Source organism: Cornus florida, unplaced genomic scaffold (genome assembly GCF_030987335.1).
Source record: "Cornus florida cultivar Cherokee Brave unplaced genomic scaffold, ASM3098733v1 CherokeeBrave_3.0.0_Hap2_Chr10, whole genome shotgun sequence".
Classification (NCBI taxonomy): Eukaryota; Viridiplantae; Streptophyta; class Magnoliopsida; order Cornales; family Cornaceae; genus Cornus; species Cornus florida.
The window spans coordinates 90,196,974-90,222,171 of record NW_026775580.1 but is presented as its reverse complement, the minus strand read 5'-3'; the positions used below and the strand labels follow the sequence as shown (position 1 = coordinate 90,222,171).

Genomic DNA, 25,198 nt, shown 5'->3' with positions numbered 1-25,198 from the left:
TTAAATATTTTTTAAAAAAACATTGCTGTACTTTTATTTCATGATCTAAGGCTTTTTGTTATATTAAAATATTACTTTGGGTCATTTTAGTAATATAAGTTCTTTTGTGATATAAAGTATAAAGTGGAATCCATTTTGGAGAAATATTCTCTAGGTCAATCCTTTTAGTGAAAACTAAGACTTAACATCAAAACTGTGAACACAAATACAATATCAGTAACTGAGCTAACCTGCTGGATTAGACTATCTTATTAAATTTAAATAACATTATGTTGCTTAAATCAGTTTATTTATTTAGTTGGCTTAAATCAGTATTTCACATGGGAAGAAAAGTTCATTACGACTCTAGGATTGGAGGAATAATAGCAGACTATTAAATTCATGTTTTAACAAAGGTAAAGATTTTTGTTTTTGTTTTTTGTTTTTTTTAAATGTTTTTTATATGCCGTTTTAAAAAACCTAAACAAATGAGTCAAATGACCATCGATAGGTCCACTACTTACTTTACTTGCCAAGCACACAAACAGACAAGGACAGTTACTGATGAAAAATTCCAAAGACTTTCATCAAATTTCATGTACACGCTAAGGCTGCTGCTGAGTATACATTATTCAAATTAAGAGTGTGATTTAAAAATGAGATTTCAATGACTTATCTTTCGAATTACTGCTAACACCGCTATGTTCTGAAGGCAAGTAAATCATTTAATTAATACATCTTAAATTCATGATTTATATAAAAAGGGAGCTTTCTTAGTGAAAAAAAAAAAAAAATCAACTAACATGACGAATAATAATTGTAGTCAAAAATATATATATATATATATATATATATATATGTGCTAAATGAATGAGTATTAAAAGAAATATAAGAACAAATATATATATATATATATATATATATATATATATATATATGTTTATAATATTTTTATTAAAAAAAGAGTATTGCTATTTATCCCGACAAATAAAAACTTACTACTTCACAGAATCTATGAGGCTATCTATGTGTCCACTATAATGGGACACATTTTAAAAATATAAGGTAATTAATCATTTGAAAAGTTATAGTCCATTTTTTAGGTTTCATCTTAATATAGTATCCTTATTGGCGATTAAAGTTTTAGTCACAAGGTATATCAAATTGTATGTGTTTTATATATACATCACATTGCATCTCTTTAATGCATAGATACTTAAATATTGCATCTCGTGTATATAATTAGTTAGACATTTGTTCATTGCTATAGTAATCAAAACTAATGATTTATGTGACTCCAGAAACAAAGAGAGGAATTTAAAGAAAAATTGCAAAGCATTGAAAAATTGAAAAATATTGCAGTTTTTGTTTTAGATTTTGTACCAATCAAATTCTTTTATTTGAATACTATGAAAGATACTGTGAAAACGAAAAAGAAGATGATACGGTTATGAAAAACTAAAAAAATAACAAATAGAAATAGTAATGATACTTATTTAAGTTGAAATTTAATAATAACACATTATATTTTTACCTCGGTCAGTTTTAAGTCGGGGTATGAAAATCGTTAAAAATATAATTTTTTTTTTTAAAAAAAAAAAAAAAATTACATACTGCATATAAGTAATACTTAAGTGTAAAAGGAAAATTTTGAAAAAGTATGAAAAAAAGAGAAGAAAAAGGAAAGAAAAAGGAGAAATTTGAAAGAAAAAAAAAAATAGAATTTGATTGAAGAAGAGAAATTTAACATTTTTTAAGGAAATCAAAAGAATCTGAAAAGTAAAAGGAAAAAAGAAAAAAAGAAAAAAAAAATTAAGAGGTAATTTTAGAAATTAAAAGTTTAGGGGCATTATATAAAAAATTTCCATATATACATAAAAAAAAAAAAAAAAAAAAAAAAAAAACCATATATGGTAGTGGGCAGGCTAGGGACATGTGCCCCTCAGGCACACACTTATATATATATATATATATATATATATATATATATGAAAGAGAGATGATATCATTAAATATGATATGACGTTATTGCCCACTCAAATAAAAAATACCTCCCTCAAATAAAAAATAAAAAGAGTCAAGTATGCTTGACTCTTAAATTTCTTATTATTTTGGGTAAAGTACACAGACACTCTCTGAGGTTTGCTTAAAGAGCACCCAGATGAAAGTTTCCCAATTTTGAGACAATGACACTCCCTTATGAAATTTGCAAGCCAAACATAGCATTAAAACATGTGACAAATCAATTTTACCCCTCCCTATTTTATTAATTTTAATTATAAAATATCAAAATAATTAAACGACCAAATTACCCTTTTTCATCTTTTTATATATATATATATATATTATATAACAACACAAGCACCGCGGGTGGACATTAGGGCTTCGGCGCTGGAGATGGAGAGGTTGAAGAGGGTGGCGGTGGCATTTTCTTGGGAGATTGGAAAGAGAGAGTAGAGGGTTTCGGCGATGTAGGGTATTGTGCCCTCGTCAGCGATCAGATATCGACTTTTCCGGGTCGTGTTTGGAGATGAGACTAAGGTCGCAGAAAGCTTCGGTTCGAGTTTATTCCGATGCTGAGCTCAGCTTCGCTACCAGAGATCTCGCCGTTCGGCGTTTGACTTCTATTTGGAGCTTCTCTCTCCAAAGCTCGAGTTCTTCCCTTTTCTGAATCGTGTGTGTGTATATATATATATATATATTGATTCTGGGTTTTTCTTCTCTCCTCTTGGTGCTTTGTTACAGTTGAAAATATCTAAAATTCAAAGAATTAAGATGTATACTTTATCTTTTCGTTCTTACTGAGGATATTGATGCTGCTAAACCTTAGATTGAATACTCTTTGGCTCAAAGCCTGCAATTTTGATTTAAAACTGGTGCCTGGTTAAGGCAGCAAAGACATAGGCCATAAAGCAGTTCAAGAGCGAAAATCTGATTCTCGCCAGCCACTTCTTAAAGGTGCCCCTGCTAGAGCTATGTCTGATGGGTTTTGCTTCTCTCTCTAAAACAGAGAAGTAAGTTCTTCTACTTCGATTACTTTCTCTCTCTACATGTATCTATGCGGCGGCGGCGGCGGTGGCTGAGGGGTGATGAAGATGTAGTGTATGTGTCTATACATACACAAACACATACAGAGAGAAAAGGGGAGAGGTTCTCTACACGGGGGGAGAGGTTCTCTTCACAGTCGGGTTTGGGTTAGGATTTGAGATGGGTTTGGGTTTGGGTTTGGGTTTAATACAAGGGTATTTAAGGCAATTAAAATGTAAATTTTATATCAAAGGGTAATAAGGTCAATTCACCATCTTCAGGGTCTTTTTGTCCATTTTTTAAACTTAAAGGGGTGTTATTGTCCAAAAATTGACGAACTTTCACATGCAGGGTCTTTCCCCAAATCTCGGGGGTGTCGGTCTAGTTTACCCTATTTTCTTTATTAGTTAATATTTTTTTTCTATTTAAAAAAGTCTAGATGGTCATACCAACGCGGTTTTATATAATAGCATCCGAGATTCCGAGCGCTTGTGTTTGCTCCTTCAGAAAGAATATAGAAAGAGAAACAAAGTCATACAGAAAAAGACATACATGCATGTCTTCCTATGAAAACCCCTAGCTTCCATCTACATATCTTCCTAGTATTTTCCTGTCACACAAGAAAAGACATGTACATGCATATCTCCTATGAAAGCCCCTATAATTGATCTACATATCTTCCTAGCATTTTCCGAATAATTGCATATATATATATATTGCATATATATATACATACATGCATGTCTTCCTATGAAAACCCCTATCTTCCATCTACATATCTTCCTAGTATTTTCCTGTCACACAAGAAAAGACATGTAGATGCATATCTCATATGAAAGCCCCTATAATTGATCTACATATCTTCCTAGCATTTTCCGAATAATTGCACATATATATATATTGCATATATATATATATATATTACACTCGAACTTCTCACCTCTTTTTTGAGAAATGAGAGGTTATACATTTGTTAATGGTCCATTGTGGGTCTGGTAGGCAATTTTGTCATTACATGCAGAGAAGTCACTATTGCACCAAGACTTACCCTCATCTATTTCAACTATATAAAAATTATAATAATTTCTCAAATTAGGAAACACGGAACAGCCCGTGAAAAACCAAAATAACTGAGAAACCAAAAGGACACGTTTTAGAGCGAGGCATATAAATAATAGTCCTACATTACAAGCCTATATATTGTCATACTACCCTTTATTAGAATTGCAGTCAAGTCTCTAAACTCCAATCCTCCCCATGAATGAATTAGGTATGTTCATTTTACTTCTTTTGTTCTTCTTCCATGTCAAAGCACAATCTCCCAGCTCTGAGCAGGACACGCTTTCCCAACATCCAACCAGTTTTCAACAAGCGAACACAACATTTATCATTGGTGTCCTGTGTGTCATGGTTTCACTAATATTCATCCTCCTTGTCTTTGCAAAGTTCCGTCTTGTGTCATCATCTGTTGATAACAATCAACCAACTCAAGATGGAGTACTTACTCAATCAAGGACTCGATTCTCCGGAATTGATAAAACAGTGATTGAGTCTCTTCCTTTCCTCAGATTCTCTTCACTCAAGGGGTCAAGGGAAGGACTTGAATGTGCTGTTTGCCTATCTAAGTTCCAAGATACCGAAATTCTTCGGTTACTGCCCAAGTGCAAGCATGCCTTTCACATCAACTGCGTTGATCCATGGCTCGAGAAGCACTCAAGCTGTCCTCTTTGCAGGTCTAAGGTCAGTGCTGATGACCTTACGTACTCCAATAGCTTAAACTACTTATGGAACCAGTCAGGGCAGCGACAAGACTCAAACATGGAGCTTCTTGTTTGCAGAGAGGAAGACCATCATGGTTTTTCAAAATTTAGAATTGCAAGCAGCTTTAGCAAATTTGAAAAGGGTAAAAGAGAAAAAGAATTGGCAATCCAAGAAGATTTTGATAGTGAGGATGATGAAAAAGGTCTGCATAAGTTGAAGAATAGATGGAGCAGTGTGAGTTCTTCTGACCTCATGCTCTTGAATTCTGAGATGCTTAATGCTATGCCAAGCTATAGATTCTCTTCCTTGGATACAAATATTGATCAATTCGTTACAGAGAGATCCATGTCAGAGATAACAGTTCATCCAAGATTCATAGAGTGGAGCATGGAAACTAGTATTAGATCAGACTCAACTCCTCCTGAAAATAATGTCAAGGAGGAAAGATTGAGGAGGCTTTGGTTGCCAATTGCAAGAAAAACAGTTCAATGGTTTGCCAATAGAGAGAAAAGGACACAACAGTACTCTCACAACACAAGACACTCACTAAATGTGTAGTTTTGCTTTGGGCACTTCAGGCCTGTTCTTATCAACTGCCAGTGACAAGTTTGAAACCTCTCATTGAAAACGTGTCTGTTGATCTTGTTTTTTTGTAAATTGATTTGTAAAAGCACTGTATATATATGTTTTATACATAAAATCCATCATGTTAAGTTGAAGTTAATTTGAAAAAGAAAAAACAAAATTCCTTTAATCCAACAACCAACAATGTTATCTTTCATAAATGTTATTCTAGCCCAAGAGACTCTCGACTCGATTCCACTTCAGGCCCACGTTGATGGCATCGGGTAAATGAATAGGCCCGATCAAGTCTCGGGTCTTAAAATAATTTCCAATTACTATTTCATAAAAAAATTATTTGTGTGTTTCCTGTTGCATGGGAAGCTCTCTCTGTCTCTCCTCTCTCAGTAGATTATGTAATTTATTTATTTATAAATTCAAGCAATTTTATATATTAGTGTGTGAAATATCAAATATGTAAAGTGTTGTGGGCTGGTTTTGGAGCACAAATAAAAATATCTGAGCCCCTTAAAATATCAGGCCCTATGGCAAACAAGCTCAAGTGGGTATGTTAAAAAATTGGCCCCGAATTAGACAGTTGTACACGTAAATAAAAATAAAAATAAAATTAATTCATTTATTTATTTGAGTTATTATTAGCCCACTATGTAAAAATTATATCAAGTTGAGGTATAGGTTGAAACATGGCTTGTCTCCCATCCAAAAATCTAATAGACCCTAATCTGACAACCACTGTGCCAGGTTAGTCTCGAAAACAATCCCAGTTGACCCCAGGGGAAGGTGTTGTTCCAATGTCCTCGGCTTCAGCACTTTGATTTTACTATATGAAAAATGTTTGATTTCTTTAATCTTAGCCGCCTCAAAAAAAAACTGTGTGTGACATCAAACAATATTTCGTGTTCATCAATTAATCTTTTACATACTTGTATGTCATTGCTTGTGTCATTACATAATAAAATTGCTTGTGCCTCCAGATTTTCTGTTTTCGAATTTATTCCTTATAAGTTGGTTTCTCAGTGAGATGAGATGAGAACAAACCACAAAAACATAAATGCTTTAACCGAATTTTGGACCATAGTTTTCTTTTCTTTTTAGTGAACTTTACTAATTACAACAACCCTCTCGAAAACTATCATTAAAAAATGATCCATCCGCCCTTGTTTTTTTTTTTTTTCTAATTACAAAGTGCAAGCACAATAGAAAATTTGTGGAATCCATATTGAATTGGAATTCACTATAATTATTAAGCTAATTTGATTGAATTTAATGTGAAAGAACACCAACAATTTTTGTGATTTCTTCGTCAATTGAGGAGTAAATCAATAATCATTAGATCTACAAGATTTCAATAATTAAGGAAATAATTATGCCTAAAGTAAATCCTACAAAGAAAGTCAGCTATAATACATATATATATATATATGATAATACATGTTAACATTTAATGTTTACATATGAACCTGCTCTGCATTGTTTGACAAAGTTTCCAGTCGACCCGTTGAGGGTTTTAAGAACCTCATTTACTTAACTCTCGTGGTAGGATGTTTTTCCTAGAAAAAATCATTATGAGTGGAGTAATTATTTGCTGACTATTTGAATTCATGTTTTCACAAGATTGTTGTATGCAGTGAGTGAACTCACCTACAATCACAGGTAGCCCAAGGTAGGTACTACTTGACTTTGTGGGTAATATAAGAAGCTTGTGATGCAACTCATTTTTGACTTTCTACTTGCAATCCATTAAACCCATCACAATCTCTTACTACAATATTATTCAACCACATAAACATAGCTAATTCACGAATATGGCAACAGAAACAAAGTCATACAAGAAAACAATTATATATATATATATATATATATATATATATATATATAGTAAGATTTTCCATGGGAAGTTCTGAAACCAATTTTTTAAATGCATTGAGCCACTCACATGTGTATGTGGGTATCTGTATGTATATGTAATAATAAATGACTTGGAAAAAGTTAATCGTTACACTGTTTGGTGGCATGATTGATGGCGTCAGGCTCTCAAAACTTCTAATTTAGCTGCTAAAACCGTTTTTGTGTTTTTAATGATTTATTCTAATGTTAATTATATAACTACCATGTAATAATGCCTACCATGTCAGAAGTCAAATATGCATACAATTATAAGCCTACATTGAACTTCAAATTTTAAAAAACTTCAACCATACAAAATTATAATAATTTCTCAAATTTGGGACACACAGAACAGCCTATGAAGAAGCCAAAACAAATGATAAACTAAAAAGGTCCTTTTGGGGGAGGGCATATAAAAAAAGTGTCCTGCATAACAAACCTATTGTCATTTCTCATACTACCGACCCTTCTACCCACTAGATGTATCTTCTCCGGCACCGCGCTCACCGGAGAATTTAGAATTCCGGGCAAGTTTCTAAAGTTCAATCTTCCCATGAATCAATTAGGTGTGTTCATTTTACTTTTTTTGTTCTTCTTCCATGTCAAAGCACAATCGCCTAGCTCGGAGGAGGATGTACCTTCCCAACAAGCAACCACTTTTCAACCAAGCATAAAAGTCGTGTTTGGTGTCCTCTGTGTCATGTTTGCACTAACATTCATCCTCCTTGTGTTTGCAAAGTTCTGTCATGGCTCATCATCTGTTGATAACAATCGACAAATCCGAGATGGACTGACTCAATCAAGGTCTCGATTCTCTGGACTCGACAAAGGAGTGATCGAGTCTCTACCTTTCTTCAGATTCTCTTCACTCAAGGGGTCGAGGGAAGGACTTGAATGTGTAGTTTGCCTATCTAAGTTCGAAGACACTGAAATTCTTCGGTTACTGCCCAAGTGCAAGCATGCCTTTCACATCAATTGTGTTGATCAGTGGCTGGAGAAGCACTCAAGCTGTCCTCTTTGCAGGGTTAAGGTCAGTGCTGATGACCTTGCGTACTTCGCGTACTCAACTAGTTTGAGGTACTTATGGGAGCAGTCAGAGCGGCGAGAGGACTCAAACATGGAGCTTTTTGTCCAGAGAGAGGAAGACCATCATGGCTCTTCGAGATTTAGCATTGGAAGCAGCTTTCGGAAATCTGACAAGGGTAAGAAAGAAGAAGAATTGCCCATCCAAGTAGATTGTGACAGCGACGAAAATGAAAAAGCTCTGCATAAGTTCAATCACAGGATCATTATGTCTGATGTGGTCCTCAAGAACAGATGGAGCAGCGTGAGTTCTTCCGACCTCATGCTCTTGAATTCGGAGATGCTTAATGCTATGTCAAGCAATAGATTCTCTTCCTTGGATATAAATAATGATCAAATCGCGACAGCAAGTGGTGTTGAAGGCACAGAAATTTTGAAGATCAAGGAGGAGACGGAGAGGAAGAGACTGTTTGAGAGCAGGGTCAGTGAAATCAGCCAAACTGATTCATTGTCATCTTCAGATCTTCCTAACACTTCCGAGTCGAAAATGTATCAAAGTCAAACATCAAGATTTTTGAATCCTAACGCAGAGAGATCGATGTCAGAGATAACAGTTCATCCAAGATTCACAGAGTTGAGCATGAGAAATAGTAATAGAGACACTTCTCTTCCTGAAAATAATGCGAAGGAGGAAAGATTGAGGAGGCTTTGGTTGCCAATTGCAAGAAGAACAGTTCAATGGTTTGCCAATAGAGAGGAAAGGACACAACAGTCTCACAACACAAGACACCCACTCAATGTGTAATTTTGCTCTGTGCATCTCAAGCTTGTTTCAAACTTCTAATATATTGATCACATTTCCATGATTTCAATTGAACTTTTGTTATAAATAGATTTAGTAGAAACACTATACGAGTTTTACACATAAAATCCATAATGTTATATTGAAGTTCTTAAATTTCATAAATTTGTTATTGTGATCCAAGGCAACAAACCCCGTGTGTTACTATTAGATAAATTTTATTTTATTTTGTTTCCTGTTTCATGACAGCATGAATTACTATATACTATTTCTTTGTCCTTGACTGCAGGTCTCTCTCTATCTCTCTATCTCTCTCTCTCACACGCAAAACACATTTATTAAATCTAAGAAGATGACGAATAAAAGACAAATCTTTCACTTATTTAATCCTTAAAATGATAGGTGGTCTTAGAGTACTCAGTCCATGCTAATTTACTATTTCATGGCTGTTCTTGTTTATTCCTGTATTCTATTAGTAGTTCTATGGTTTATTCAATTTCATTGAGTAGGTTGGTTGTTCCCATCTTGGTGATAATATTTAAAGAGAAAAACAAGGATAAGGAAGTTGTCCAAACAGAACAAACATCATCGCAGCCATCACAGCTCCATTTTATAATGAAAATGGACAATCTGATATACATTATTATGTTGGACCAAAAAAAAAAACGATGAAAAGAAGATTGATGTCAGCACTACACACTCATAGGTAGTGTGTCTATACAACATATATCTACACCTATACATATAAATATATTTATATTGCTATTAATTTCAGGATAAAGTTGTGATGTTTCTGTTTTTTTTAGCATTTTCATTTTTCCAATAATTCGTGGAGACAAGGGTATTTATGTCTTTTCGCATTGTGTTAGGGATTGTGGTTGGGTTCATTTGCATTGTGTACATTTTAAATTATGTGGATTAAGTAGTATTTGCATGTGGTTCACTTGTGTGTGTATGTAGTGTAAAATTGAAGTAAAAGAAAAAAGGAAAAGAAAAGAAAATCAGGTGGAACCCACCACTACCTCAAATGTGGTCTTGAGACCGTATTCTTGCTCTCTCATTTTTCATTCTCCCGTAAGTTCTCTCCCTCCCTCTTGCTCTTAGCTTTTCTTTTCATTTTTGGCTTCAAATTTTTGAATTTTCATAACTTCTTCACTTCTTAGTGAAATTGAAAGTCGTTTGAGGCAAAACGTCGAGCACATCGAGCTCTACGCATCCATACCTGAAATTCCAGATTTGGTGCCCTCCTTAGAGTTCGAATTTGAGGACCCATTTCAAGGGTTCTGTCCATTTTCGAGGTAGGGGTCCTTAATCCACTTCCTTCTTGTTTCATTGTGAGTTATATCTCATTTGTGTGATTAACATGCTTAAATTGAGAGCTAATTGTTTCAATGTTGTGTAATTGATGTCTAGAAAAATTCATGATTTTGATTATGATTTGTTCTATGTGAAAAGCATGTTGTGGTGATAGTTTTGTTATGTTTAATGTGTTGATGACTCAATTGATGATGTTGAATATGATATATGCTTAGTTGTGAAGTAATTATGAAATGTAAAACTTCTACATGCTATAATATTGTAAGCTTGAGACACATATACATGTATATGCCATTGGGTTACATGAAATGGGAAAATTCAGTTTTTGAAATGAAAACGGGAATTTTGGGAGAAGAGTTTTTGTAAAATGGTTTTGATAAACCCGGTTGCTACGGGGTTACCAACGGGCCAGAGGTTAATATAGCCTAGAGGGGACTAGGGAGTCGCCCTAGCGTGGTTGAGCTAGCTGGGCCCCATAATGACGCCGCGGGGTTACCAAGGGTCAGGGACACTAGCCAATCCTCATCTCGTGTCGCAGCGGGGTTATCGAAGGGCGAGCTGTATTAACAGTTGGAAAGTATGGTTTTGAGAAATGAAAAATAGCAAGTGACATATCATGCATTGCATTTCACTGCGTTGCATTGTTTACACTTGGAATTGACATTGAAGTTGTTTTAACCCTACATTGCATGATCCCCATTTCCCATTGGCTTATGCTTTGATTGGATTCACAAGGACACAAGATGTGTGTCTTAAGTGTCACCTACTGAGCATATAGCTTACCCTGCTTTATATTAATTTTTTTTTAGGTTTTGGAAAAGAACCGGCGGATGCTAATCCACCTCAAAATTGAAAGTTGTTGGAAGATGATTTTTGCTATCTTGTATTTAGCTATTTCGTGTGTAATTATAGTTTTGGGAATGTAATCTAAGTAACGTGTTGTAAATTACGTTACCAACGTGGTGGTTGTTATTACAATTTGATGTTGAAGTATATCTTATTTTGTACATGAATGTAGTGGCGAGGTGGTTAATTGCCAAGTGTTGGTGTAAGTGAGTTATCACTGGACAGTGAGAAGTGGGAGTGCAATTTTGTAACGACCCTAACTGATGCCAAGAATTTTACAAAAAATTCGGCATAACCTCCCCTAAAAATAGGCCCATCACAACCTGTTTAATTGCATTTTTAACCTGTCATGGCTCAAATTCCGAATTCACGGCAATAGTAGATGATGATATACAATCAAATGACCTTAATAATACTTCAAACTAGTATTACTCTCCCCATTCATCAATAAGGTTTACATGTTATCAAATTCACATCCAAAATATCATCAAATACCTTAACTACATTACATGACAAAGTTTTTGCAAAATATACATATACACCTTCACACTTTTAGTGCTTTGCAAAAATAATGGGAGATATACAAAAGACACAAAAGTGAGCTTCTAGTATCGCTCAAGCTTGAGGTGGGTTGTCGTCCACCGGTTCTTTTCCAAGACCTGAAAAAAATGTATAAATAGTAGGGTGAGCTATATGCTCAGTAGGTGACACTTAAGACACAAATCTTGTGTCCTTGTGAATTCAAGCAAAGCATAGGCCAATGGGAGATAGGGATCATACAACGTAGGGGATCAAATACAACATACAAGTCAATTCCAAGTATAAACAATGCAATGCATGTCAATGACACTCCCCATTTTCATTCTCAAAACCATCACTTTCAAACGTTAATACAGCCCGCCTTTTGGTAACCCCGCCGCGACACGAGAGGAGGATTGGCTAGTGTCCCTGACCCTTGGTAACCCCGCGGCATCATTATGGGGCCCAGCTAGCTCAACCACACTAGGGCGACTCCCTAGTCCCCTCTAGGCTATATTAACCTCCGGCCCGTTGGTAACCCCGCAGCGACCGAGTTTATCAAAACCATTTCACAAAAATTATCATCTCCTAAAAATTCTTCATTTTCATTTCAAGACAAATTCTCCCATTTCATGCATCCCAATGACATGTCCAAGAATGTACATATAATCTCAATATCATGACAATGTGAAATTTTGGCACAATACAATTAAACATGGTCTCATACATCACTTTCAGCAAGTTTACACATGGTAGACATAAACTCAACACATAGGCAAGCTTTTCACATAATACATCACATGTGCATAAACATACATTTCTCTAGACAACGTTAAAATAATCATTAACACAATTAATCCCCAAGTAAAGCATGTTAGCACATAAAAGAGGTGTAATTCACAAAAAACACCATAAAGCCATCATCTATACATGCTTTTCACATAGACAAGTCATAACCCTAAGACATGAATTTTTTCTAAACATCACTTACACCTCATTGAAGCAATTAATTCTCAAATTTAGCATGTCTAGCACAATAAAAGAGCATAACTCACAATGGAACAAGAAGAGAGTGGATTAAGATGCCCTTACATCAAGATTGCACCAAAACCCTAGAAAATGGGTCCTCAAATTCGAGCTCCAAGGAAGGTAGCAAAACTGGAATTGCTGGTACTAGAACGTAGAGCTCGTCACACTCGTCGTTTTGCCTCAAACGGCACCTAAATCCGGCAAGGATTGAGAGAGTAATTAAGGGTTAAAGCTTGAAGTGAAAAAAAAGAAAAAAAGGAAAAGAGAAGGAGCCGAGAGCAGCAATCAGGAGAAAGAGAGAGAAAAAGAACAGAGATTAACTTGGTCTCTTAATTCATTTAAAAGGGACGTGGGTCCCACCTCTCTTTTTCTAATTTCTTTTTCTTTTTTTTTTTCTTTTTTTTTTTTTTTTTTTTTTCTTTTAATACACACCGCACACACAGGCATATATATATAAAGGCACAAACATTACAAATTTTCTCAGAACCAGTCGACATGTGGCCTCCCAAATGTCGACCGGTATCTTGGCAGAATGGTCATTATGGCTTACGTCCCAAACCAGTCGACCGGTATCCATTGTAACTTATGTTCAGAACCAGTCAACTGGTATCCCAAACCAGTCGACCGGTATCTTGGTAGTGGTTTTCCCACTGCTCATATCTCAAACTAGTCGACGTATAAGGAGTATACGTCGACCGGTTCTGCCTTAATTACTAATCTAAGTTCTTAAAAATTACACTTTGACATCATTTGAAGTTGAAATTAATTATTTTTATGACCCAATTAAATGCCATAATTATATTTTTGTCCCAAAAGGACTATTTTACCCCGGACCTCATTTTAATTATTGTGTGATGCACATAAATGACTATGACATCCTTTGGGTCTTAATTTATTGAAATATGGCAAATTACCATCTTGCCCTTTTTGGAACTCAACATTTTAATTTAACGTAAAATTACCGTTTCATCCTTGGGTGTTTTTGGGTCGGGTTAAGACCCGTTTAATGATCCAGATCCATGAGGAGCCGGATCGTTACAAAAGTAGTTTCTGTCTCATTACACATTAGTATGTCAAAGTTTATCTATTCAGCCGTCTCACCATCTTCTTAGGCAATGGTTTAGCTTTTGAGCAATTTGAACTCAAACCCATCTGATTAATTACCACTCTAACGCCTATTCTATAACTGAAGAGAACATTAAGGAGAAGTTCATGGTTGAAATCTTCAAATATTCATTTTTTACCATACAAAATAAGTAATGTATTTGATAAAATTTTGACTAAATTAAACTATTGTTTAGCAAACATTACGGCTATAATCTTTCTCACCTCATCCTTCGCTACCTGGTTTGACAAGAGTCACAAAGACAAATCCCTTGTCATTCCAGAAGTACCCTCCCATTAGGCACATCTTTCTGCACTTTCGAAGGGTCAAAATGGTCATTACATGCCCATAATCATATCCACTCAACTACCAACCTGTGTATTCCTAACCGTTTCTTGAAACTTCCCTAAACATTTTGTTACCTGTGAACTTCAATTAACATAATAAATGGATAAACTAAGCGATCAAAATCAAGGAGGAGGACCCAAAACTAGAGACGTGACCAAACTGAAAGGGAAAGAGCTAGGAGTCTCATGTATGTTGAACACTGAGGTTGGAGCTGTTCTTGCCGCGATCCGACGCCCACCAGAACCCAATGCTCAGTTCCTTCCTCATCCTGATGACAACTACAATTCCTCCGTATTACAGTTATTGAAATCGCTAAGAACCCATATATTTAATCCTCAACAGGAATGGCGAACAATCGATCCAATGGTATATCTGTCCCCATTTCTTGATGTGATACAAAGCGAGGATGTCCCAGCTACTGCAACCGGTGTTGCCCTTTCATCCCTCCTCAAACTCCTCAAGTTTGGGATATTCGATGAGAAGACTCCAGGAGCCAAAGATGCTATAAATTCAGCTGTGACTGCCATTACAGGCTGTCGCTTGGAGAAAACAGATCCAGTTTCTGAAGATGCTGTTATGATGAGGATTTTACATGTTCTGATTGCGATAATGAGACACCGCGCTGCAGTTTTGCTCACAGACCAGGCGGTTTGCACCATTGTCAATACGTGCTTTCAAGTTGTCCAACAGTCAGCTGGCCGGGGTGATTTGCTGCAACGAGGCGCGAGGTACACAATGCATGAGCTGATACAAACCATATATTATCGGTTGCCTGATATAGAGGTAAAAGACGCAGACAATTCTGAATCAGACAGTGAAGATAGCAGTTTGGATTCGAGGTATGGAATTCGCTCTGCAGTTGATATCTTCCATTTCTTGTGCTCTTTACTGAATGTGGTCGTTGAGCATCCAGAGGGATTGGCAGCTCAAAGTGCTGATGAAGATATTCAACTTTTCGGGCTGATTTTGATCAATTCTGCGATTGAATTGAGTGGTGACAGCATAGGAAAGCACCCAAAGCTTCTGAGGATGATCCAGGATGACCTGTTTCACCATCTGATCCACTATGGAATGTGTTCAAGCCCATTAATCCTTTCCATGATTTGCAGTACTGTTTTGAACATCTATCACTTTCTTCGCAGGTTAGCATTTGAATCAGGAAGCTAAATTTTCTCCCAAGTTTGATATGTAACTATTGAAGTTAGAACCAAAATGTCAGCTCGTCTTTGCAGGTCTATTCGTCTCCAACTGGAAGCTTTTTTCTCATTTGTGTTGCTTAGAGTTGCAAGTCCAGCAAACTTAGTCCAACAGCAAGAAGTCGCGGTTGAGGCAATTATAAATTTCTTCAGGCAACCCACATTCGCGCTTGAAGTTTATGTAAATTATGATTGTGATCCAATGTGCTGCAATGTGTTTGAAGATACTGTCAAGTTGCTTTGCAAGCATGCATTCCCCTCTGGTGGCAATTTGACAAGTCTACAGGTCCAGGCCTTCGAAGGACTTGTAGTTATCATTCACACCATTGCTGATAATATCAACAAAGAAAATGATTCAAGCCCTTCAGGACCCTACCCAGTTGAAATTTCTGAGTATAGACCTTTCTGGGAAGAGCAATTCCAAGAAAATTATGATTCGGACACTTGGGTGGAATATGTGAGACTAAGGAAGGCGCAGAAAAAGAAAATTTTAATTGCTGGTAACCATTTTAATCGAGACGAAAAGAAAGGTTTGGACTACCTGAAAATTTCTCAGTTGGTCTCCAATCCTCCAGATCCAAAAGCCTTCGCTATTTTCTTCCGCTACACTCCTAGCCTAGACAAGATCATGATTGGTGATTATCTTGGCGACCCTGATGAATTCCACATCCAAGTTCTCAAAGAATTCACAGACACGTTTGAATTTTCTGGAATGGTTCTTGACACTGCACTACGAACTTATCTAGAGGCTTTCCGGTTGCCAGGGGAATCCCAGAAGATTCACAGGATCCTTGAAGCATTCTCAGAGAAATATTATGATCAACGGTCCTCGGAAATTTTTGTAAGTAAAGATGCAGTTTTTATTCTTTGCTACTCCGTCATTATGCTCAACACTGACCAACACAATCCACAAGTAAAGAAAAAGATGACAGAGGAAGACTTCATCAAGAACAACAGAGCTATCAATGGGGGGAAAGATCTTCCAAGAGAATACCTATCTGAGCTCTTCCTTTCCATTTCAACCAATGCCATTACTGTTTTCAGTCAATCTGTTTCAGCTATAGAACTCAATCCAAGTAGATGGATTGAGTTGATAAACCGAGCCAAACTCATGAAACCTTTCATAATGTGTGATTTTGATCGTCGACTGGGGAGAGATATGTTTTCTACCATTGCTGGTCCCTCAGTTGCAGCACTTTCAGCAATCTTTGAACATGCTGATGAAGAAGCAATCCTCCATGATTGTATTGAAGGATTGTTCTCAGTAGCTAGAATTGCTCAATATGGACTAGAAGACACTCTTGATGAGCTCCTTGCCTCATTCAGTAAATTCACTACGCTGTTGAACCCTTATGCATCTGCAGAAGAAACCCTTTATGCTTTCAGCAACGATATGAAGCCACGAATGGCAACCCTCGCAGTTTTCACCATTGCAAACAGTTTTGGAGGCTCAATCCGAGGGGGCTGGAGGAGCATTGTGGACTGCTTGTTAAAACTCAAGAGGCTTAAGCTACTTCCCCAATCTGTTGTCGAGCTTGATAAAACTTCCACTTCATCATCTGACCTTCAATCACACTCAAGATCAGAATCTGGTGTGATTTTCCCAACTCATGATCCTAAGTTCAGCGTTGACCGCCAGAGTTCTGGCTTGATGGGTAAACTCTCCCATTTTCTCTCAATGGAGAGTGTAGAAGAGTCTTTGAACCTTGGTGTGAGTGAATTTGAACAGAATCTAAAGATCATCCAACAATGCAGAATCGGGAGCATTTTCAGCAACACTTCAAGTTTACCTGAGGAGGCATTGCAGAATCTTGGGCGCTCTCTGATATTTGCTTCTGCAGGGAAAGGCCAGAAGTTTAGCACACCAGTTGAAGAAGAAGAAACAGTTGGCTTCTGTTGGGATTTACTCCTCATTATTGCTTCAGCCAACATTCACAGGTTCTCTGCATTTTGGGCTCATTACCATGATTATCTGCTCGGAGTTGCTCAGCTTCCTATGTTCTCCCCTATCCCATTTGCAGAGAAGGCCATCATAGCCCTTATAAAGATCTGTCTCAAGCTCCTTTCTTCACATCAAGATGACAAACTCTCTGAGGAAGTCATCTTCAAATCCATAAATTTAATGTGGAAGCTCGATAAAGAAGTTCTTGACACCTGTTGTGAGTTCATAACAAAATCAGTGAGCAAAATTATAATCAACCACCCTTCAAATTTGCAAACTCAACTTGGATGGAAGTCAGTTCTTCATTTGTTATCAATTACTGGTCGACACACTGAAACATATGATCTTGGAGTGGAGACTCTCATTACGTTCATGTCCGAGGGGAACCATGTTTCGCGCACAAACTATGCTTACTGCATTGATTGTGCATTTGGTTTTGTCGCCCTAAAGAACAGTCCACAAGAGAAGAACATGAAGATATTGGATTTGATGTCTGATTCAGTGAATTTATTGATTCAATGGTTCAAAAGTGGATACTCTGATCCAGGGAGCATTCCTAGTCTCATGAGCAACACAAGTTCCTCCTCAATAGAAGAAAATTCAAAAGCTCTTAGTTATTCGAACTTCACCATTCACTTATTTCTCAAACTAGGCGAGTCACTTAGAAAAACCAGCTTAGCCCGAAGAGAAGAGATAAGAAATCATGCTGTCACATCTCTGCAGAAAAGCTTCACACTAGCTGAGGAATTATATTTTACACCAATCAACTGTATTAACTGCTTTAACCTTGTGATCTTTGCCATGGTCGACGATTTACATGAAAAGATGTTAGAATACTCGAGGAGGGAGAATGCAGAAAGGGAGATGAGAAGCATGGAAGGGACTCTGAAGATTGCAATGGAGCTCATGACAGATGTATATTTGCAGTTCTTGAAACCGATATCAGTGAGTCCCGGATTTAGGACATTCTGGTTAGGAATACTTAGAAGAATGGATACATGTATGAAGGCTGATTTGGGAGAATATGGTGAGTCAAAATTGCATGAAGTAGTTCCTGAGTTGCTGAAAAAGATGATCGTGACAATGAAGGAACACGAGATATTGGTGCCAAAGGAAGATGATGACCTATGGGAAATTACATATATTCAGATTCAGTGGATTGCTCCTTCACTCAAGGAGGAGATGTTTCCTGAGGAGTTTTAGTGGGCACAAGAGAAAAAAGTATAATTTTGTTAGTTCTAAGCAATAGAAGGTAATAATAGATACTAGATAGTGAGGTAGCCTTCCTTTATCATTTTAGAAAAAACTGTAGCTAATTGACAAATAGAAGCAAGAAAAACAATTTAAGTTTGTTTCATCCTTATTTATCATTGATGCAAATGTCTCATCCTGGACATTTTAACAGGTAAAGATCTATTGAACAATTCTAAGTGTTCATAACTCTCTTGGTTTATTCACATATCATACCCATTGAAGAATTATAAAAAATTTGCCAGATTGTCAGATTTAACATTAATGCACATGGTTCCCCAAATCTCATGTATGGATTCTGAAATAGGTCTTTACCATGCTACAGATACTAGTCTTAGCAACAGAGAAAATGAACTTGTCAAATTGTAACATTATTTAAACTTGTCAAGTTTAATATTTTATATTCTTGATCCAATTTGATAAGGAAAGTTGAATTGATCTAATAATTCAAAATATTTAAAGTGATGGGTTTGATAGTGGATCCAAGAGGGCTCAATAAACCCACCAAAAAAAAAAAAAAAAAATTTGTACCACATTAACAATATAATTCGACTTTGATTGAAAGCTATAAACAATAGATTCGGTATACATATTCAAAGAAGAAAATAAAAAAAATTCATATGGGTAAAATTACACTAACCTATTGATGTCTTTGTGGGTGGTATGGAGTTGCAGTCGGTGATTTGTTGACTCCGTAGGTGGCGAAGAAGTCGAATTTGTCGTAGCAGACGTCAATCTTGTCGTTAGGGTTTCGAGAGGAAATTGGAGAAGGTGCCAGGGACTTATTGGTCATTTTAATATTTATAAATATTTCGTACTTAAATTATACAATGACAAAAGTGTAATTTCCTTTTGGCCGTTAACGGACATTGACGGCCGTCAAGCAGAAGGAGGAGGTAAGTGTTATTGTTTACAAAGTTAGGAGACGTTTCTATAATTTATTCTATTTAAAGAGGAGGTTAGTATAATTTACTCTTTTTTAATTACAGGCACTGAGAGTGTAAAGAAGACCAGTGTTCCTTGTGTGCGTGTGTGTGTGAGAGAGAGAGAGAGATGGGAGGAGACGTAGAGAAGATGATCGCCGTAGGCATCGTTTGGGGCGCCACAAACGCTTTGATGCGTCGGGGAGCGCTCATCTGGGACCAAACCCTAAAATCTTCTCCACCTTCCAACTCCAACCACCGATTACTATCGTCTCTTCAGAATTGGTTGAACCTTCTCTTGATTTGGCAGTACTCTATTCCTTTTCTTCTAAATTTATCGGCCTCCGCTACTTTCTTCGCCATTCTCAGCGACACACCTATATCGCTTGCTGTTCCGGTGACCAATGCCACGACGTTTGCTGCCACTGCCGTGTTTGGGTTGCTCTTGGGGGAAGAGACTCATGTAGGGTTGGCTTTGTTTGGTACATTTCTCATTGTTCTTGGTGTTTATATTTGTATCATGTGATTAGACATTAATTTCTATATTCTATTTTTGAAATTTTTGTTTGCAATTGGAACCCTTTATCTATTCTTGGATAAAGATTCTATTTGGTTGTTGGGAAAATGAGGAAAAGAGAAAAAAGATTGAATTTTGAATATTCTGTTGTATGTAATTTAGGAAAAAATATATATATTCTGTTGTATGTTGGTAATGATTATACTTTTTGTTGAGAAAGTTGAAGAAAAGAAAATCAAATGATATTTTGAATCTTGTGTTGAGGAACCCATTGTTTGGTTGCAGATGAAAATGGAAAGATCTGATGTTATATGTTCCTATTGAATCCTCTATTTGGATCTGAGAAATTTGAGAATGGGAGTGTTTGATGTTTTAATTCCAAAAATATGGAGAAAGCCCCATGATTTTTACTTGGGCCTTTTTGCATTTGTGTTCTAGATTTATAGCTGCCTAGATGATGAAGGGTTTTAATTCTGAATTAGACATTTGGCTTTAACTAACCTTGTCTTTCTTTGGATATATTTATCTGAATTGGAATTGTGATTATTTGTAATCAACACTGCATTAATAGTTATAAAATTCTCCTGTCCTGCCGGTTGAAGGCTTCTCACCATCCCTGCCTAACCATCCATTTGCTGGTTCTCTTAGTCTTAGTTAAAGGGTGTGGGTGATACAATTTGTGCTGATGGGACTTAGGTAATCCATTCAAACTTTCGAGGTCAACTGATTTTATATTTTTAGAAGAGGGTGTCTTTAGAAGTGAAAGTAATCCAGCTTCAAAGTTGACATGGATCCATAAATTTGTTTATGTTATAAATTTATAATTATTTCAGTCTCGCATTATATCTCAAGTTTCTCTCTGTTTCCACATGAAAATTTGTAATTTCTACCGCTCAATATTTTTGTCTCCAACGGATGGATGTAAAAATGCGTGGCTTTGTATAAAAATGGTACGATAAAACTGTTTTATTCCATGTATTGGTCCATTGCTACTGGATAGTTCATATTCAGTAGAGACTAGAACCCAAAAGACTGAATAACCTGATCATATAATCTGAAACAAGAATGAAGTATGTTGTATATTCCCTGGGGAAAAATAATAATAATTGAAGCACGAATTTTTGAAATATCTGAAATACAAAAAAGAAAAATAATTGAAACACAAAGGAAACTTATTCTGTGTTGAAAACTGATTGTAGACCAAGAAATGGAGCAGCAGACTTGTTCATCTTTCCAAAATCACACCAGGATTTTTGTGGCTCTTACTATTGATCCTCATGTTAATACTGTGGTTTAAAACATTCAGGTGGCACTTGTCCACCGAATCGCTTAGTATCTTTGCAGTAGTCATAGATCATGTAGTTATCTCTAACCCACTTCATCTGACCTAGCTTACCATAGCTCAATCGGCTATATACGGGGGAGTTCCACCAGTTGGCAGGGGAAGGGGAGGTGCACTGAATAGTGCTAAATGGCCCATCCCATTTGCAAGCCCTTGCCCTGAAATGACGGAAACTGGCAGTGAAGGGGGCACAATTCCAGTCGATCTTAACAAGGCCACCTCTAGTTGCCCAGTTATCAGCATTCCATAAGCTGGAGTAAACCTTCATCCCTTGTTGATTTGGGTAGGCAATCCCCTCGATCTGATAGTTTCTGAAGACTCGAATTGGCAGACTGTCTATGTACCACCTGAAATAATAGTAATAATTTTAAGGTTTAAGGATTATTTGCCTCGTGAACTTCCACAAATTTAGTATGACAGAGGGCAGGTGCTCCAATTAGGTTAACTTACACAACTTCAGTGGGGTTCCAGTGTATGGTGTAGTTGTGGTAATCGGCAGTTGGGTCAAACCATGGGTGGAATTGCTGCTCTCTGTTTCCTTTCCCTTGAGTATAGATGTTTGTGTGGATAATGTAAGGTTGTCCTGATGAGTTCCCTAAGAACTCGAAGTCAATCTCGTCGTGCTGGTTCCCAGTAGAAGAAAGCTGCCAAAATGTAAGAAAGCAGATTAGCTATTTTTGTGTGCTTATTGTTCAGGCATATGGTTTTTTCTTTTAAGTCTGATTGTTGGAATTGATCAACCCACAATCCTCAAAGAGAGAGATTTTCATAGTACTAGAAAATATATGGTTGTTATCAGGTTACTTCCCGCATGCTTTTGTTGGAGGGCTGGTCTAGATATAATGATATATAATGTATTGAATCATTCTTTGGATGAACAGGATCTGATTAACCATTTTTTCTCCTCCTTCAATGGATTCTCTTTAACAGTTGAAGATGCATATTAAAGCTTCGTCAACAAAAGTAAGGATATTCATCTTTTCGTAAACATTGTATGTTGATGATCAAACTTCTGCACTTACATAGTAGGCTGTGACAGTTCCGGCGGAATTCCCAGGTACGAGCTTGATTAGCATTTCAATGCTTCCGAATAGGAAGGATCTCTTTGATTGGACACCAGAGCCTGAAAACCAAAGCCACAGGTAGTCTTTTTAGAACAAGATTCTTCAACAAATTTGAATCAGCATACCAACTTTAAAGCATTGAAATTACATGGTGTGTAATTATTTCCCCAGTCAAACTCCAAGGTGATTTCATTAGCCATTTTATCATTATTGATTGATTTTTCCTGTTATTAGATTTCACTGTGCATTCATCATAGATGGTATCAGCAACTGAAACAATTTTATGTGGTTTGTATAACCTCATTAGAGTTGTGTCTTATCTCCAACTCTTAGAATAACTTGTGATTTGAAGTGGTGGTGGTTATAACATGCTCAGAATGAAGATTTGTGTGTGTGTGTGTGGAGCAAGTTGATATTATGGAAGTACTGAAAGTATTTTCAATTTTCTAATTTTATGTGAAAATAGTAAACAAATTGCTTTCGTATGCAAGGTTATATACTATCTGAACTAAAATGGAGTTCTGCAATATGGCATTAAACAACAATGAAAGGCAATGGTTGGGTAAATGATAAACAGGCAATTATGTACCTGAAGTTGGATCTAAAACGAGCTGAAGATCGTCGCCGTTGCCGATAATTGAAGAATGTTGAGCACCCCAAGTGAAATACATGCTCTTGGAGAACTTGGCTTCAACTGAACTTGAATGAAATGCAATCGCTAGAATGCAGAGAGCTATGAACAAGGCTTGTACACTCCCCATTTCAACCCCCCCAAAAAATAATAACAATTCTGTTGTTGTATGTTGTTTCCGGACGATGTTGTTGTCGAAATGGGATGGTTGAATTAGAGGTGTTGTGATGGGCTTTTATATAGCCCATCACGAGAAATGAACCTACTAACATGAATTTCGTTTTGAATACTTCTTTCCCACTATGGTCGTGTAATATTTTGACCTTGTCATGGTTTTTGACATTCATATATTATTATTATTTCAAACAAGAAAATCCCAATATAATTTTCAGTTGAGGGAGGTGTCAACTTGCGTTAGTCATTAGGTCTCTGTCAATAGGAAGTAATACGGTGGTCAACACGCTTACAATAGTGCTGTTTTCTGATGCACGGTCGAGATTGGACTGATAATTTCCATCTGTCCAGAAAAAATAAATTGATTTATAAACTGAGTTTGAAATAGGTATATGTGTGTGTATATATATAATTTATATATTTATTACTTAGGGTGAGGTACAGCATAACAGCTGGGACGCGGTGGTGGTAGGAAAATTGACGTGCACGAGACTAATGGAAGTGGTGGCTGGCCAGCTGTGATAACATGTACCATTGATCTCTGGTGGTAGACGTGAACACCTCAAGATATTTTTAGTTTCAGTCTTTAAATTGCAAGTGATATCACAAATATAACAGATACATATGTGCGTGTGTATATATAATGTGTGTTATTCGTCCATTTCAAGTAGCATGACTTGCTTGCTCTTTTTTTTTTTTTTTTTTTCAGGGGAAATTCACTCTGAAATTAGTGCATTGCGTTTGTTTTTATTTTCATTTGAAGTCTCATCATTTTTAATTTGTTAAGGATTTGTAGAGAAAAGAAAAATAGTCTCTACTCATGAAAGGTAAAATTGCTAATTCTCTCTAGAAACTCAAAAATCAAAAGACTGGTGAATTAAACTAAACTTTATTTCAAACACACACCCTCAATAAAAATTCTCATATATAGCATTTTCGGTTGTTGAAAGTTAGTAGAAAAAGATGTGCATCTGCAGAAGTAGTGTTAAACATATTCTCCATGCATTCGGTTCGAAATTAAATCTATAGGTTGAAGACAACGTGAAGTAAGGAACTTCTCTGACCATGTGTCAATCTTGAATTGAGACCATTATGGTACGATCGACAAATTAACGTAGTGTAAACAAAATGTTTACAACTAAATTTACATGTGGTCAAAAACATGAAAGAAAAGAACGTCTTCTTTGATTCGAAATGGCTCTCAATTTGATACTCCAAAGCTTCTTTTCCTAGTCTCCCCGCACAACTCAACTAGTCAGACTGAACCTTCCTCAAACAGACTTCACGGATCATAGGCGAAACGAAGTAGACATCATGTCGAGCTACTTGGGTCAAGAGTTGTGGAAAAGACAACAAATGTACAGCAATATTATGAAAGAAATGTTTGATTATAATCTAAGCATGAATCTTGATCCACATTCATTACTTCGCAGGCCACCGCTGTAGCTGACGTGAACGGTGCAACAACATCGTCCGATCACCTCTATGACCTAATAATGACGCCGGTGCCTTCAATCCCAGCTTCCACCTTGAATTGTTTTCTGTAAGTCAAATTTTTTTAAAAAAAATTATGTAAAATAATCAACTCAACGTAACATTTTTCTAATAATGACAAAATGAGGGGATGAAAATCTACGATAGTAACATAACATAGATGCATAGGAGGAAAAAGAAAAAAAGAAGAACATAACATAGATGATAGGTGCATGGATGCCAGTTATAAACATAAATGGCGTTCGATTGGAGATTCAGAAGGATTTTTTCTTTTTCGTTTTTTTTTTTTTCCCTGGGTTACGTTAAGAATGATTCTTTTTTGTTTTAATGATATTCTCGATCTTTGTTAGGAAAAAAAATTAATAATAATTGATCGTCACTCACTCATACTGATTTTTGGAACAGAAAGATTTCATGAAATTGGATGAATCTTTACTTT

At 36.3% G+C, this 25,198-nt stretch overlaps 5 protein-coding genes and 1 long non-coding RNA gene across 8 annotated transcripts; 4 read left to right on the top strand and 2 right to left on the bottom strand.

Annotated features, from left to right (window-relative positions):
• The first annotated feature begins 4,098 nt into the window (after positions 1-4,098).
• On the top strand, positions 4,099-5,667 carry LOC132278975 (E3 ubiquitin-protein ligase ATL42-like). The gene has a single exon (XM_059780887.1). The coding sequence runs from the start codon at positions 4,264-4,266 to the stop codon at positions 5,323-5,325; it is 1,062 nt and encodes a 353-aa protein (XP_059636870.1). The 5' UTR covers positions 4,099-4,263; the 3' UTR covers positions 5,326-5,667.
• A 1,989-nt stretch (positions 5,668-7,656) lies between these two features.
• On the top strand, positions 7,657-9,344 carry LOC132279207 (E3 ubiquitin-protein ligase ATL42-like). Its single transcript, XM_059781137.1, has one exon. It carries the CDS (start codon positions 7,790-7,792, stop codon positions 9,062-9,064), a length of 1,275 nt encoding a protein of 424 aa, XP_059637120.1. The 5' UTR covers positions 7,657-7,789; the 3' UTR covers positions 9,065-9,344.
• A 2,293-nt stretch (positions 9,345-11,637) lies between these two features.
• On the bottom strand, positions 11,638-13,312 carry LOC132280075 (uncharacterized). 2 transcript variants are annotated; one of them, XR_009471449.1, is made up of 2 exons: positions 12,799-13,312; positions 11,638-11,883 (listed from the first exon to the last, which is right to left on the bottom strand). It is a non-coding gene; the product is annotated as an uncharacterized LOC132280075 (long non-coding RNA). The 2 variants fall into 2 exon arrangements; XR_009471448.1 differs by having other exon boundaries at positions 12,836-13,312.
• Positions 13,313-14,299: 987 nt separating this feature from the next.
• LOC132280074 (ARF guanine-nucleotide exchange factor GNL2) lies at positions 14,300-18,817 on the top strand. Its single transcript, XM_059782193.1, has 2 exons — positions 14,300-15,367; positions 15,458-18,817. The coding sequence occupies exons 1-2, from the start codon at positions 14,325-14,327 to the stop codon at positions 18,564-18,566; spliced, it is 4,152 nt and encodes a 1,383-aa protein (XP_059638176.1). The 5' UTR covers positions 14,300-14,324; the 3' UTR covers positions 18,567-18,817.
• Positions 18,818-19,619: 802 nt separating this feature from the next.
• Positions 19,620-22,464, top strand: LOC132280073 (uncharacterized). Of its 2 annotated transcripts, none has more exons than XM_059782191.1 (2): positions 19,620-20,019; positions 22,327-22,464. In XM_059782191.1, exons 1-2 carry the CDS (start codon positions 19,668-19,670, stop codon positions 22,341-22,343), a joined length of 369 nt encoding a protein of 122 aa, XP_059638174.1. In that variant the 5' UTR covers positions 19,620-19,667; the 3' UTR covers positions 22,344-22,464. The 2 variants fall into 2 exon arrangements, with proteins under 2 accessions (XP_059638174.1, XP_059638175.1); XM_059782192.1 differs by lacking the exon at positions 22,327-22,464 and adding an exon at positions 22,278-22,303.
• LOC132280072 (probable xyloglucan endotransglucosylase/hydrolase protein 26) lies at positions 21,105-23,221 on the bottom strand. Its single transcript, XM_059782190.1, has 4 exons — positions 23,050-23,221; positions 22,419-22,519; positions 21,847-22,040; positions 21,105-21,743 (listed from the first exon to the last, which is right to left on the bottom strand). Exons 1-4 carry the CDS (start codon positions 23,219-23,221, stop codon positions 21,335-21,337), a joined length of 876 nt encoding a protein of 291 aa, XP_059638173.1. The 3' UTR covers positions 21,105-21,334.
• Between the last annotated feature and the right edge of the window lie 1,977 nt (positions 23,222-25,198).

Bases quoted from the DNA above. Each gene is read 5' to 3' on its own strand.
- LOC132280074 (XM_059782193.1), top strand. From the start codon at position 14,325: ATGGATAAACTAAGCGATCAAAATCAAGGAGGAGGACCCAAAACTAGA. The intron at 15,368-15,457 runs GTTAGCATTTGA...TCGTCTTTGCAG, and splicing joins ATCTATCACTTTCTTCGCAG to GTCTATTCGTCTCCAACTGG.
- LOC132279207 (XM_059781137.1), top strand. From the start codon at position 7,790: ATGAATCAATTAGGTGTGTTCATTTTACTTTTTTTGTTCTTCTTCCAT.
- LOC132280073 (XM_059782191.1), top strand. From the start codon at position 19,668: ATGGGAGGAGACGTAGAGAAGATGATCGCCGTAGGCATCGTTTGGGGC.
- LOC132278975 (XM_059780887.1), top strand. From the start codon at position 4,264: ATGAATGAATTAGGTATGTTCATTTTACTTCTTTTGTTCTTCTTCCAT.
- LOC132280072 (XM_059782190.1), bottom strand. From the start codon at position 23,221: ATGGGGAGTGTACAAGCCTTGTTCATAGCTCTCTGCATTCTAGCGATT. The intron at 22,520-23,049 runs GTACATAATTGC...TTTGGTTTTCAG, and splicing joins CGTTTTAGATCCAACTTCAG to GCTCTGGTGTCCAATCAAAG. The intron at 21,744-21,846 runs GTAAGTTAACCT...CTATTATTTCAG, and splicing joins TGGAACCCCACTGAAGTTGT to GTGGTACATAGACAGTCTGC.